Source organism: Drosophila ficusphila, unplaced genomic scaffold (assembly GCF_018152265.1).
Source record: "Drosophila ficusphila isolate 14025-0441.05 unplaced genomic scaffold, ASM1815226v1 contig_197, whole genome shotgun sequence".
Taxonomy (NCBI): domain Eukaryota; kingdom Metazoa; phylum Arthropoda; class Insecta; order Diptera; family Drosophilidae; genus Drosophila; species Drosophila ficusphila.
In genome coordinates, this window is record NW_025064091.1 from 1,846,260 (window position 1) to 1,861,897 (window position 15,638).

At 40.5% G+C, this 15,638-nt stretch overlaps 2 protein-coding genes across 6 annotated transcripts; one reads left to right on the plus strand and one right to left on the minus strand.

Moving 5' to 3' along the window:
- Positions 1-54: 54 nt before the first annotated feature.
- Positions 55-8,793, minus strand: LOC108100928. Its single transcript, XM_017205068.2, is given in 5 exon segments — positions 55-277; positions 280-887; positions 1,540-1,844; positions 7,223-7,602; positions 8,650-8,793. Coding segments are annotated over 4 exon segments (1,107 nt in total). The 5' UTR covers positions 7,306-7,602; positions 8,650-8,793; the 3' UTR covers positions 55-166.
- Positions 8,794-10,237: 1,444 nt separating this feature from the next.
- Positions 10,238-14,670, plus strand: LOC108100935. Of its 5 annotated transcripts, none has more exons than XM_017205077.1 (5): positions 10,269-10,438; positions 10,516-10,714; positions 10,779-12,245; positions 12,695-12,931; positions 14,301-14,670. In XM_017205077.1, the coding sequence occupies exons 1-5, from the start codon at positions 10,425-10,427 to the stop codon at positions 14,421-14,423; spliced, it is 2,040 nt and encodes a 679-aa protein (XP_017060566.1). In that variant the 5' UTR covers positions 10,269-10,424; the 3' UTR covers positions 14,424-14,670. The 5 variants fall into 5 exon arrangements, with proteins under 5 accessions (XP_017060570.1, XP_017060569.1, XP_017060566.1 ...); XM_017205078.2 differs by having other exon boundaries at positions 10,273-10,438; positions 10,531-10,714; XM_017205079.1 differs by having other exon boundaries at positions 10,273-10,438; positions 10,534-10,714.
- Positions 14,671-15,638: the final 968 nt, after the last annotated feature.

Here is a 15,638-nt window from a genome sequence, read left to right on the forward strand (position 1 = left end):
ATCTCCACCAGGGAAAATATAACCGTTCCATCCGTCCGCGTTGTCTGTGTTCTTTGTCTGTCGGCTTGTTGTGTTCTGTGTTCTGTATGCATATGTATGTACTCGTATGTTAAGATTTAGCTTTATAATACGACGAATCGGAACGATCTGCGATTCGATCCAATCCTTACTTGAAGTCATCCGTTTCGAGTATCTCAAAGTCGCTCTCGTCCGACGAGTCCAAGGCGGTGACAATGCGCTGCTGCTCGCGATCTCGACTGCCATCGGTGGCATCTCCCCGGATATGGCTGCGGCAGCACCACCTGCCCCCCACTGCACCAGGCCAGATACGAGGCTGGGCAGGAGCTTCCCGCTGTTGGCCAGGAGCGCCTGGGCCTGAGTTTTCACGGCCAGGGCCATAAGATCGCCGGCGGGATCCGCTCCCGCGGTTATCTGACGCAACTGGCTGTTGCCACTCGCGTCGACGGTGGTGTGGTCGGGGAACTGCAGCCCCTTGGACAGGCTCTCCTCGGACGAGGAGGACGTGGTGGACAGCGACGAGTCGCGCTTGAAGTGGCCCTTCCGGAAGTTCATGGCGTCGTTCTCCTTCGCCAGCTGCTCCTGCTGGTTCTCCTGCTTTTTGGCCGCAAGTGGGGCCAGCTCATCTTCCTCGTCGGTGGAGTGCTCGTCGATCTCGGGTATCACGTCCGGAATGAGCAGCTCCGACGGTATGTCGTCGCTGCGCTCGTCGTCCTCCTCGTCATTCGCATCGGTGGGCGAACTGATGGTGGCCACATCGCTGGCCCGCTCCAGCACGAATAGATTCGACTCGTTCACGTCCGGCAAGAATTCGTCCTCCGCCTCGGCCTCCAAATTGTTGTAGTTGAGCTTCTCCGACCACTGAAAGTCTGCAATAAGGAATTCACAATTATTATGGTCCGATTCTATATGGATTACAAACTATTGCCATCATATTATTTACTTTTGTAGCAATTATATAAAAAAGCTAATTTTAACAAAATCCTATATAAAGTTAAAAAAAAAAAGATAACAGTTGTTTTTTATCATAACAATCTATTATCAAATACATAGAGTTTTCTAACAACTCTTTAAATTCGAATCAATTTTTTTTAAAATTAGACTATATCACATAGCTGCCATAAAAACAATCGGAGAAATAATAAAAAATGAATAGAAAAGTCGTCATATCGTCGAAGCTGTTAAGCATTTATACATTTTGCTCGACTTTTACCCCTTCATTATGATATTAATGATATTTAACATTTTTATTTATTATTATTTATTGAAAAAGTTATTTCTACATGGGTCGGACCACCAAATCATAAATGAAAAAATGCATTTTGGCATTCAGCAGAGTATACTTTAGCAAGAAGTTCATTAGATGAACTAATTACTGAAAAGAATTTTTCGTAACTAAACATTATTATTAGATTCAAACGTATTTGGGATTTTTTCGTTCAATTTTGAGATGGCATAACGAGAACGTATTCTAATCTTGATAGGAGTCGTGATATCCCCTGAGGACCACGGACCACTCACCCTTGTGCTCGATCTTCAGCAGCTTCAAGTTGTACTTGGTGGAGACGAGGGCGGAGACCACCAAAATGGTGAGGACCAGCGTGGAGCCGGAGATGAGGTGGCCGAGCACCGCGAGGGTGCCTAGGCAGCCGCTGCTGGCCAGGCAGAACATGCTGGGGCTGCTGTGGCGCCAGTCGTCGATCCTCTGCAGCCAGACGTTGATCTTGCCGCGCAGCTGGTCCGTGGGCACGATCCGGAAGCTGCAGCGCGTCCAGTAGATCCAATAGCCCAGCAACCCAAGGAAGAGCACGCCCAGCGGTCGGACCCTGGAAAATCACGGCGCGAGTCGAGGTGGGAGATCGTTAGTGTATATATATTTTTAGATTTGGAAGGCGCCGAACTGCAGGGGACAAAGACTCGATGGCTACTGCCTGAGATAACCCCAAACATCGGTGATGTCTATTACTTAGAGGGTGATAATTAATGCCCGCAGAGCGACTGGTGGAACATGTTCTATCAGGAAGCAGAAGCAGAACTTCTTTTAGCCAGTTCCTCTCCCCAAAAAAGCGAATATCTTGTCAAACCTGGTCGAACTGGCGAGCGTATTTGAATACCCTTGCGGAGGGTACTTCAATTTTTGGCAATAGTTTGTAACGCAGTACATGACTCATTCCCTTAAATGCTATATTATATTATAATATAAAAGATATAAAGAAACAAAACCAAAAAAATTGTTACATAAGATTTTTTTTTAAGAAAGGGTATATAAGTTTTGCTTTGCCAAAGTCAGTTTCCGTTCTTGTTTGACTTAAAGTTTCCATTTAAAGAATGTTTGCACAGCGAGTCTCGAAATCATAGAGCGGTTTCACTCATATTTTATTTAATATAAATAATAGGTTTCTACTTTTGTATTTCAATGGTTTATAATTACCTAAAAATATGTTATCAAAACTACTTAAAACCATCCCAAAACTGGACAATTGTTTTGAATAATCATAGGGTTGATTTGTTATCATTTGAATGATGCAACAAAGTTTAGGCCCATATCTTTGTTTTCAATTTATTTATGTTATTACTTATGAATAAAATATGATATTTAAGTAAATTGATTATTTATTACTGTTTGAATTATCCTACATAACCCCATACTTATGAAACGCACTGTCGCTATCAAATTTTGCGAAATTAATAACATAACAAAAAAAATAACGTTTCCCAAATTCCAGACGGCTGACGAAAGCAAATGATCGCACGATCGATCGGGTTTCCTCTTTACTAATCTTTGCCTGTTTATTGGCAACGTCGTATTACGCACTATCAATCCACCGGAAAGAGTTATCACTGTACCCGAAACAATATCTCACAGAAGCAGCTGACTCATGAATTATTCAAGCAGCGCTCGGTTCTAACAGGAACTAAAAAGACTCTAAGCCCTGGAGAGCGTTATCGACATCGGTGCTTCGATTTTATGATTTATGGTCTGGAGTTATCTGTGTAGTGCACAGGAAAAAAAACCTATCGATGATTTATTTGCCTTGAGTACTAGCTCGTGACACATGACCCTTTTCTGATAAAAAGGGTTATACTAAAAAAGTAAATTGTGGGTATTTAAAAATAAACATACGATTTCCGAACAAAATTTCTTTTCATGTTTGTTCATGTTATGCAAACGGTATTTTATGTTTTATGTATTCATAACATTCATTTCATTGCCGTTAAACTATTAGAGCTACTTGCCTATCATCTAAACCCTTTTTTATTTCAACAACAGTGCGACAAATATCATATTTTCTCTCCCCCTGCTGTTTACCAACTTATTGTTTTACGTGTAGCGTGTTTTTTGTTTTCGTTTGACTTTTGCTTTGCGCTGGTGTTTGTTTATTTTGCTTTTTCTCGCCCTACGAAACGCTGACGACTTGTTTTGCTCTTGAAAAAACGTCTAATTAATTATCTCGCTGTTTTGCTGCTAATTCGCACTTCGTATTGGATGTTGAAGGGCGGAGCGTTTTGCGGGGATGTTTGCAGGTTATAATGGAGTGGTCATCGGGTTTGTTTTTCTTTTTTTTAGACCGACGATCGACTGATCTACGGCATTTGCCGCGATTGAGTGCCATAACGCTATTGTTAGTGTTGTCGCATGGTTTGTTTCCCTCCTTTTTTTTAGTCATTGTGGCTGGGAGATACTGGGGCACAAGTGGAAAAGCTGAAAGCGAATAACACACAATTGTCCCGTTTAGATACGGAAAACGTTACATGGGCGTAAATGCTCTTGACGGTACAGTAGATATTCGCTGATGTGCACAAGGGTCAATATATAATAATAGATTTTATGTATATACACTATTTGATGTTGCAGTAAATATCTATTTTATATGAACTAATGGCAAAAGCAACAATCACTTGTACAGAGTTAGGTAACGTAATGTATTTTTATAACTTAAACAATAGATTCTTTTTATTAATGGTGTACGGCAATTAGAGATTATTGCTCAAATCAGTATATGAAAATTATATGTAAATTGGTTAGATATATGAACCTTATATAACCAAATATAACTGCAAGGATATTGCCTAAGTTTTTTCGAGGCTTTCTGACTGAATAACCAAAATACAAGTTTCTCTTCCGGTTACATTATCCGCTGTATGCACACACACACGTGCACATACTCGTATGTAAATATGTATGCCAAAAAGGCTGCGTGCATTCCTTCCCTGTATTTCATTTAATTCGTTTTTGGTTAATTGCGCCACACAGAACGCTTTTAACGGACGGGGAGGGTGTGGTCGGTGTGTGCATGGGCATGGAGTGACATTTTTATGTACGGGTGAGTATTTATATAAAAAGCAAGGACGGGTGAGCGGCGGCGAAAGAGTGGGAGGCCTTTCAGTCAGCCAAAACGAAGGTGTAAGCACGTACAAAGAGATCGCCGGCATACACACGAGAAGCAACAACTGGGGTTACACTAATAGTACTGGTTACCTGGTTGTAATTATTATAAATGGAACTAAACGTAGCTGGATATACATATGTAAATTGAATCTGTATAGAAAACTTATACAAATATGTACATTAAAATAGAAGAGGTAATTGACCTTTTCGATATTTTAATTTAGTTACACAGTTTTTTGCAATTTGAATCGCAATTATTATTTAAAAATTGATACCTTTGAAAATGCCGGTTTCTATGAGTTTTGAAACCCAGCCACTAATATTATCACCTTAAATGTGTTTGCATGGGCATGTGCATTCACATGAGCTTCATTTCGGTGCGCTTTACATATGTGGAACAATCTATATGTGCGCGCACATACACTGCCGCTCAACTGAATAGGTTCATGATCTCAGAGGAAGTAATTTGTCTATAATTCCTAAACCAGTGAACCGATTTCCATATTTTTTTTCTTTAACTCTTGAATCATTTTATAATAAAATGCTGAAGAAGGTTTTTCAAAAACATATTATTTATTCCTTATATAATTTTTCTTCTGAAAGGTTAACGAAATTCATGGTTTTTTTTTGGGTCATCTGAATAGGTTCAACCTAAAACAATTAACATTATTTAGGTAACTAAGGATAATATTCATATTTTTTGATCTTAGCTGATACTTATGAACATTTTTAGAGTACATTTTACTAATTTTAATAAAAAGTGAACTCTCCGTTGTCCGATATAACATCATATACACGACCGGGAAGCGAGCTATACAAATTGTGCAGTATTTGCAGTGAAATGGTTGTCCAGGTTATTTTAATTGCCTTAACTAAAGTTTTTTTGCAAGAAAATTACCTGCCTCCTTCATATATCTTGCGCGATAGCAACCCCCATACGATTTCGATTATATTAAGGTCAGGTGAATATGGGGGCCATTCAAGTAAGTCCACATTTTGAGCCTTAATCCACTCTTTTACCACCCTAGCTGTATGATGGGAGCGTTATCCTGCTGGTAAGACCATTTGATAAAGTGAAAAGTATTTAAAAAATCAGGAAACGCAGCCTTTATGATAGATTTGTAGGTTTCCGCGCTCGTTTTGCAAGTAACAAATTAAAGGTCGCAAGTGCCAAAGACTGATACCGACCCCCACACCATTACCCCACCCTCACAGCTATGTCGACGGCTAAGGAAATGCTCTTCCTTTCGAAGATCGTGATAATAATAGTTGTAGCTATTGATTTACGCTTCTAAATTAAATTGATTTTGGTGTGGGGGTCGGTATCAGTCTTTGGCACTTGCGACCTTTAATTTGTTACTTGCAAAACGAGCGCGGAAACCTACAAATCTATCATAAAGGCTGCGTTTCCTGATTTTTTAAATACTTTTCACTTTATCAAATGGTCTTACCAGCAGGATAACGCTCCCATCATACAGCTAGGGTGGTAAAAGAGTGGATTAAGGCTCAAAATGTGGACTTACTTGAATGGCCCCCATATTCACCTGACCTTAATATAATCGAAATCGTATGGGGGTTGCTATCGCGCAAGATATATGAAGGAGGCAGGTAATTTTCTTGCAAAAAAACTTTAGTTAAGGCAATTAAAATAACCTGGACAACCATTTCACTGCAAATACTGCACAATTTGTATAGCTCGCTTCCCGGTCGTGTATATGATGTTATATCGGACAACGGAGAGTTCACTTTTTATTAAAATTAGTAAAATGTACTCTAAAAATGTTCATAAGTATCAGCTAAGATCAAAAAATATGAATATTATCCTTAGTTACCTAAATAATGTTAATTGTTTTAGGTTGAACCTATTCAGATGACCCAAAAAAAAACCATGAATTTCGTTAACCTTTCAGAAGAAAAATTATATAAGGAATAAATAATATGTTTTTGAAAAACCTTCTTCAGCATTTTATTATAAAATGATTCAAGAGTTAAAGAAAAAAAAATTATGGAAATCGGTTCACTGGTTTAGGAATTATAGACAAATTACTTCCTCTGAGATCATGAACCTATTCAGTTGAGCGGCAGTGTACATATATTCCTAAAATAAAACATTGCAACTTTCAGCTCGAAATTGGCCACGCGACGAGGTTCTTTTTTCTTTCTTTCAGCTCCACAACTTGGCTGGTGTCGCCGACTATACAATTTTATATAATATGTTTTATATTTTCTTTGTATCGTCCTGCTTTCTTTCGATTTAAATTGGATTGAAATGCAGTCTCGGTTGTCCCAATTACAGTTGGGCAATTAAGGGGTGTCGTTTTAACAGAATATAAACCTGGTATTTATAGTAACTAGGACAATTAAAACCCTATGTAAAACTTTGTGAATCTTGCTGTGAATTATAATTTATTTCTTTTCTTTTTTGTGGAAAAGTTTACATTTGGAACGAGTTTTATTCCCACAATGCGACAGAGACTTATTTAACACACTTTGTTTGTTGTACCAACCAGGCACGAGTTTGTCGGCTTTAAACTGATAAGAAAGCTTTCTAATTTCAACCCTATCTATTTAGTTTTTGTTGACTTTTCAATTTAATTTAATTGGGGTTTGGGTAGAACTAGTTGGCTGAGAATTCTGAGACATATTCTATTTTGCAATCCATACTAAACGGAAGTAATATTTTTGCGATTGTCACTCAAATTAAAGAATATTAGTATATAAAGTTTTTATAAAATTGTTCGCCCAATTTCTGTTATCATCCTTTCATTTTATTATTTAAAAGGTATTATAAATAAGGACTAATACTGAACTTACCAGGCCATGAGGACGAGTGTGGCGATGGCTGCTGCTCCGCAGTGGAGTGCAGACCTTGACGGACGGGGCAGGGCTTGGAACATTTTGAATTTGCTTTTTGGCTTTAATTATATTTTTTGTGGCTTTTACGGGCTTCAGCCTTCGGTTCCCGGTTGCCGCAGTTAGCGGGCTGCCTTCCCCTTCGATTAGCTATCCCAGGCAGCTTCCGTTTCCGCTTCGCTTTCGATTTCCGCTTTTGTTGCACGGAGACAATCAGTTTACCGTTAGGACAGGTTCTGGATTAGCTGTGCGCATGGGCGGAGTTACGTTCTCCTGTGCCTTGCTTCGTCCCTTGCTTTATCCTATCCTTTCACTTGGTCTTTGTTAAAAACACGAGGCTGCTGCGTAGAAAATAAAATATTATTTATTACTGTTGCATGAGCCGTTTTCGGATACATGGCAATTTACCAAAATGTTTTTGCCATGTTTTTCTGTTTTTGAGGGCTTGTCTTACTCACACACACACACACACACGCGGTTGTTTTTGGCAAATGGAAAAACAATTAAAAACAAAGAAAACTGCGTTGTGCAGCTTGGAAATGGTGGCCAAGTTATTGCGACTTTTCAACCAGTGATTAAGCACTCAATTTGTAAAACCTATTTTTGCAATTGTTCCTTGACATTTTTTATTTCTCTCTTTATTCTTTTGTTGATTTCCTTCTATTGTCGCTGCTGTTGTTTACTACTTTGCTTACCGGCTGCGTGCGAGAGAGATGGCACCAAAGCGTGGGAGAGCAAGAGAGCACGCGTAGGCGAAGGAGAGAAAAGCGAAACGCGTGAAAAGCTTGAAAGTTGTAATAATAACAAAAACGGAGCCAAAACTAACGCCCTGCGGCAACAAAAACAAAATCTATAGAAAAACGTATAAAAAGCAAAGTTGTTTGGCCTTCGATGTCTTTTTCAATTGCGTCGCAGAATGATATACAAAAAAAAAACAGAAATACAATCACACTCACACAACGTGTGTGTGCATATGTATACATATGTGCGAAACTTGGCGCTTTCTGTTTTTGTTTTTCCTACACTTGCACTGCATTTTTATTAAGTAAAAGTAGGATGGAAAGGGGGAATAATGACTTCTTGCTGCACTCAAAAAAATAAAGAAAAATCAAAGCAAACCCAATTTTCGCAAGATTACACCCCCTTTACACACACACACGCACGCACGCATTCCTTACACACATTTACAACGCAATTTTGAAGAGATACAAATAGAGCGAAATAAACCGCAAATAGATATAAAACTAAACTAAGTCACGTTTCCCAGCACGTTTTTACCGGGGAAAGGATTTAAAATCGTTTTGTAATTAGATACTATTATAAGATACACCACAAATGCAAACAAAATCCACAAAAACAAATAAAACAATTTTACAGACTTCGCATACTTTTTGGTATAACTGGTGGTATCCAAAACCAAAACACTCCCGAAAGTCTAGTGCTGATTTACAGAATTCCAAACAAATTCGATCGCGCCACAACAACAACAATGCAATGGAAAACCCGTCCGAGTTAGAGCTGCCAAAACATAGTTCTAGTAATATCGATGTATCGAGTTCTGAAATTGTTCGATGCATTGATTTTATTATCGAAACATCGATGTTTTTCACCGCTCTGGGTAAGTGCACTGTGCCCCCGCTCGCCGTATTTTTAAACCACAGTTCTAGGGGTATCGTTTTCTTACATTTTACCGATGGGAGTTGGTAGACTTAACAAATAGGTTCTGACGCTGCTCTGCAGATGCGGAATTTCGTTCTAAATTATTAAGCTCAATTATTAACGCTGGCTACAATTTTTTCTTCCTCCTGGAATTAAGTTGGTTAAAAAATCGGGTTGGTCTTAGCTGGCTGCGTCACCTAGCTGGTACACTCTTCTAGCAAATTCAGCAACCATTTTAAAATAAATTAAGATATTAAAATAAACAAATATCTCACAAACTAAATCCTCTGCTTTATTTTTGACGTGAATAGTATGGCCATTAAAGCCATTCCTATAAAAATATAACTTATAGATACAAACGTTTTGAGTTAATAAATCACAATGAACATAATGGTTACCTACTAAAGGAACAGCTAATCTTATTTAGAAAAATGCAACATCTAAAAATAAACCCATTTTTAGAAAATGCTTATAAATTTTTTTAAAATGCGACCATAAAGTTTTCCACCTTGGAAAGCATTTTCTAGGTTTAACCTAGAAGGTGTTGGAAATGACATTCACGATTTAGTCCACAATTAGATTCGGAAATTTAACTGCTATCTCTGCACTACTGTGCTACACTACTGCAGAGTATAGGCATCGTACTTACCCCAAATTCCTTTTGTTAATTTTGTCCAATTCAACTTGCGGAGTATGTAGAAATGACATAGTTTCGAGGTAATGTTTAACTACATGACTTGCTTCATTTATTTTGTTTAAAATATTTTGAAATTAAAAGACTTATTAATTGCTGGTTTTCTTTCTGCTCATAATGTTTTGAAATTTAAACAGCGTTGGTGCTATCGACATATCAAATTAGAATATCCCTGGTATTTCGACTTCAATGACGGTTACGATTGCTAGATGACTTAATTTTATACAGGAGCAATCACAGCAATCTTAGACCTTTTGCGACAGCAAGCGTTCCTTTTCTGAAAAAATTGTGTAAAACCAAGTGCACTGGTTGAAAATGTTAAAAAAAAATGGATAAAAAGGAAACTATTTTTAAAGTAAAATAAAATGCAATTGAAATTGTCAAACTTAAAACCGCTTTCTGACTAGAGCTGACACCACGTTATCGATAACTTAAAGTAGAGTTGCATTATTTTTTTTTTTCGGTTTTAAATTTGTGTTTAAAACTGCATTTCATTAGCTGGTTTAAAGACTTTGTAAGAGTCGCTATTGAGCGACTGTTACTTGCCAAATCACATTTATTTAATTCAAAGCTAAAATGACAGTTTTTGGTCGAAATTCCACGAATCGGACTGCTTTATCTGGGTTTTATGGGTTTTTGGCGGGACTTCTCCGGCTCGCGCAGTGCCATCGTTAGTTGTCATCTCTAATGGCAACTGAACATAGGAAACATTGAGTGAAATTTTAACAACACAAATAGGCTTAGTCGCCTTCCGAATAGGTCCCCCCAAATTTTGACGTCCCGACCAAAATTTCCCGTACCAGAACACCAATGGATGCGACTTGGTAAGTAGCCTTATTTAGTCCCACTGCCGACTATGTTTGGTTATAGTCTTTATTTACTGGATTTGTCCAATTCGTTGGCTTTCATACTCAAGCAGGGCCATGGAGCAGCTGCTGGCGGCCGTGGAGCTGAGCCAGAGCCAAAGCGAGGCCACCACGCCCACGGCCACGACCACCATATCGATTTGGAGCTCCCACTCCGAGGGCAGTGGCTCCGATTCCCTGGACCCCGCCGCCTTCCGGTTCCGGCTGGATGGTCAGCCCATACTGCCACCGCTGGTGAGTCGAAATCTTGGCCAGGGAGTGGCACTCACTCGGGCGTAACCCTCTCGCCACGTTCCAGATGACGAGCGCCAAGAGACGCGAGCTGCAGATGGCCCGCCAGATGGCTGTGAAGCTGGAGGAGCGCTACCGCCTGGCCAGACACTCGGCGGGATCCGACATGGCCGGTCGGCGGAGCGTGTCGCAGTTGCAGCAGACGGAGACCGTCATCTACGACAGCACGCAGAGGCAGGCGCGTCCCCAATCCCTGGTCCTGGACATACAGCTGCCCACCATCCATGTGGATCCGCCCACTCCGCAGCCACCGCTGGAGCCGGTGGAGAACTCGTCTCCCCGGCGGCAGAACCGCATCACGGACCGCATCCTGCAGTTCGAGCAAACGGGATTGGGTAAAATGAGTCCCAATGGGCAGGAAAACAGAATCCCACGCTCCAGCACCAGTCCCTTGATAGCCAAGGGCAAGGAGCAGCCGCAGGAGGTAGGGCAATCGGAACTGAAAACCCCGCAGCCGGAGCCAGCCGGCATTCAGCGCTCGAGGAGCTTCACGCTGGAGGAGCCCTCCCAGGTTCTCGTGGAGCACATGCAGCGGGAAGGCCTGGCGGTCAAGCCCAGCCAGGGCTTGGCCCACTTCCAGAGGCAGACCATTGAATCGCAGGCCAAGCGGGTTGGTCGCAGTGCTCGGAGCAACAGCAGCTACACCAGCAACACCAGTCAAGCCAGCCACGGCACCGCCACCACGAACAGCACCACGAATGCGAACACGACCAGCAGCAGCTGCTCGAGAAGGGACCGCGAGGTGGAGCGGATAATAGAGAGGGCGCTGGGCGAGCACGGGCCCCTGGAAGCCAGCCGAAAGGCGGGGGTGCGCAACTATCTGCGTGGCCATCGGGAGCGGATGAACCAGTTGGTCCTCCATCAGGAGGAGGAGCGTCGTCGCATGCAGGCCGAGTTCGATCACCAGCAGCGTCAGCTCATCGAGCAACTGTGCGCGGAAATCGATGTTTCTCCGGGCGCCGATAATCCCGATGGTCTAGTGTCGCAGAGCACCAGTACGGGAGACTTGCCGCGCAGCTCACCCACTCTTACGATGTCCTCCTTCCTGGACGCCACGCCGCGCAGCTGCCAGGGGGTAGAAGACTTCCTCGCGCTGGAGGACGGCTGCCGATGGAACGGCCCTTCTTCCGCCCGCAAGAGGCTGTTCAGCCCGAAACTTTCGCTGGGCTACGACTCGGAACCGCAGCCGCTGGGCAACATCAGTGCGCCCAGCACACCGCGCTCCCTGCCACTCAGGAACAGCAGCCTGACCAACAGCCGGCGGAGCGGGCAAGTCGTCAGGAGGCGTTCGCAAACCGTGGGCAGCAGCCCCAGGAAATTGAACAGTGCTTCTGGACGCGAGGCTGTCAAATCGCCAGCGAAGGCGGGCGGAGGAGGACGTCCCAAGAGCTCGGCAGGAAGCGGCAGTTCGTCCCTCTCGAAGAGGGGCAACGTGCCAGCGAGGAGCAACTCACCGCCCAAGCGGCTGATAAATGTGAGTAAGCAATACCTTTCTATTCTCTAACTCTAACAAAACTTAGTTGTCACTTTTTTTTATGTGCAAACGTTAGTTCAAATCGTAAAGCTTAGCTTAAAACCAGATAGTTCCGAAAGTTTTTTTCTAATGGAAAATCAATCTGTAACCCAGCCTAATTCTGGTTTTTAAACTTGAGCTCTATGATTATACATATTCCTATTTGTGGGTGTCGGAAAAGGGAAATGGGTGGGCTGTACTATCTATGTTATCTATATTCTACTTCCCCACTTTCACGCAAGCAGCGCAAGAAGCCATAGTAAATCGGGTGGCCAGCTAACCAAGTGCCTTAACAAAGACTGCGAGGAATCCGAGGGACCAAGCCTCTAGCGCCCGTAGCTAATCGAATTATTAACCCATTCAGCAAGTGCCTCCTTTCCCTGTTTAATTTCGCCTCTGATCCCCGCCAGAAACGCACCAGCCTCGAGGAGGAGGAGCGCCAGTGGGCGGCCACGCGCATAAACGCCGCTGTGCGCGGTTTCCTGACCCGCCGCCTTTTTGCCACTGAGCAGGTGCAGCGGATTGTCCAGACCATCAGAGACACCCTCATCTTTGTGCTGAATCTACACCTGGAGACCTGTGGTCACGGCCGTCAAAATGCAGAGGAGCCCGCTAATCTGCGCCTCAAGGCGCGACTGCTTCAACAGGTGGGTCGCTAACCTGGACCATACCTAAATAGAAGTTCTGATATATGCCAAAAGTATACCTACAATGGTGAATGTTTGTTTCGCTTTTCTTGTACAAAGATAAACTTGACCCAGGTGCATCCATAGGTTGCTCGACCCAAAATCTATAGTCCACCGCGATTTATGTATAGACTTGTCTTATTGCCCATTTTAAAGAGTAATCTGTTTTAAGGGGTTATATCCAGTTGCGAGGCCAAAAAAATTAGTTTTTTTGAAAATTATTTTTGGAGAGGCTATTTATTGTATGTATACGTGTTATATATGAAAAGACAGGTAATTTTTTCTAGTTTTAGAATACATTTAAAAAAAAAAATTATTTTTGGACTCCGTCGGTCCTGTAAAGGATCTCCCGAGGGTCCACTTCAAAAAAGGGTTTTGCGGTGAGGAAAATATCTCCGGTCCAAATGATCAGAAATACAAAAAACCAGAAGGATTACGTAAAGAATAGACAAATGCTGGTAATGAGACTTGGTATTTTCAAAATTTTGATTTTTGACAAAATGGCGGCTTCCCAAACATAAAACTTTGTTTTTGGCACAAAAATTTCAACTTTGAAGTGGCTAAAAAAATCGAAATTTTTGTCGGAGCCAAAATTCCAAGTCTCATTACCTGAAAAAAATATCTAAGAAGAGAATGTGAAAGTTTCATGTCAATCGCTCAAACCATCTCTGAGAAATTTTCCTCACCGACTTTGAAGACATAGTTTCGAGAAAAACGCATTTAAAGTTATGGCTACTATTTGAACTACGTGGGAGACGTCTTTACAAATACACTGATTACTCCAATACTATTTACCGGAATACTTTGAAATTTTCAGATAATCTTCTTAGATATATATACATTCAAAATAGGCAAAAAAAAATTCGATTTTTTCAAAATCGCAACTGGATATAACCCCTTAAAGCCATCTGCAAATACTTGACTTGCGGGACGTTTTTCTTTTTGTTTTGTTTTTAATAGGATTATGAAATTATGAATTCATTTTGTCAACTTCATAGGCTGATAATAAAAGAAATATACATAACAAGTTAGTAAAGTATACTTTAAATTAGTTTCCTCGTCAAAATAAAAGAAAACGGATTACAAAACGTATGTCTTATGAAAATCAAATAAAATTGTGTCAAAATATATCAATTGTTGGTAATATTGTATTTTTAGTGAGAAATTTTCAAAAGTTAAACCCAGGAAGACTGAGAATATTATTTATTAAATTTATTTTTATACGTAGGGTATTTTTTGTGTTTTTAAACAAGATCGGCATTTCTAACCAGTTTAATAAAAATTCATTAATTTCTTTATTTTTCCATTCTTTAAATGGGTTTTCCCACAGCTCTGCTCGGCCAGTCGCACGCTGCACCTGATATTCTTCCAGACCAACACAAAGGAGCGCATGGAGATCATAGCCAGGGATCGCAAGCGGATCAAGACCAAGCTCCTCCTCAAACATCGCTGACCCGTTTCGTCTCGGACATCGTAGGTTAGGCTAAAAAACATATATGTATTTATTCCGATGCGCGATACATTCCCTGATATAAGCACCGATAAAAACATTAACAACTAAATTAAGTGTTTCTGTTTTATCTGTTCTCAAATACTCACCTCACGTCTCAGATTTTACTTTATGAAATAATTTTTAATCACCATCATTGAGATCAAAGTTATAGTGAGCAACAAAAATAAACATGAATTTAAAAAATCAAGAAAACCGATTTTTAATTGGGAATCTTAAGGGGCACAACTAGTGTGACATTTCAAAAAAATCTTTATTTTTTTCTTTCATATTTCGGTAGATTACACCTTTAAAAATAACATATTAAAATTTCAAATCGATATCTTAAATAGTTTTTGAGTTATAGCAATTTTAAGAGCAGCCGCTCCTATAGCAGTGAATACGATCATTTTATCTTTAAACGCGTTTTTCTCGAAACTGCATTTTCCGAATTTGCTGCAGTGATAACTCAAAAACTAATGATCCGATCACTATCAAATTTTTTTAGATGTTCTATATATAGTCCTCCCTACAATGACCTATCGGTTTTTTGATCCGATCAAAAATCGAATTTTGGCAGGCCATAAACGACCCAAAATTTTGGGTAAAATTCGATTTTTTTTTTTACAACGCTGCCATTTTGTCAATTTTTGATATTTTTTTTTTTTATCGTAGGTCATTGTATGGACAATATCATCTAGTTTAACGAGAATTTTTCATTTTTTGATTTCATCCACGGAGAAGGCCGAAATCACTACAGCAGTTGGGGCACTATTTTTTTAGCGCCGTTGGAGATCGGCTCTAGCTTAAAAAATATTTAATTTTTTACTTTAAACATTTTTCTGTATATTCTTCAAACATGTATAAATATATTCTGAAAATTTGAAAACAATTGATCAAGTAGTCCGGTCGAAAAATTTTTTCGTTTGAGGGGGTCCGATCAAAATGTTTTTCCGATGAAAACTTTTTTCGTTTGGGGGGGTCCGATCAAAAAAATTTTTAGTTTATATGGTTGAAAGCCGTATGCTGTAAGGGAATTTGAAAAAAGTTTGAGATTTTGCGTCCGCCCCTGGCTTTCGGATTTTTAGAAACTCTTTAGAATTTGGGTACTGTATTTTTTAAGACGATTAAACGAGACGACCATATTATGTAGCTTCCACAGGAACCATTATACGAAAA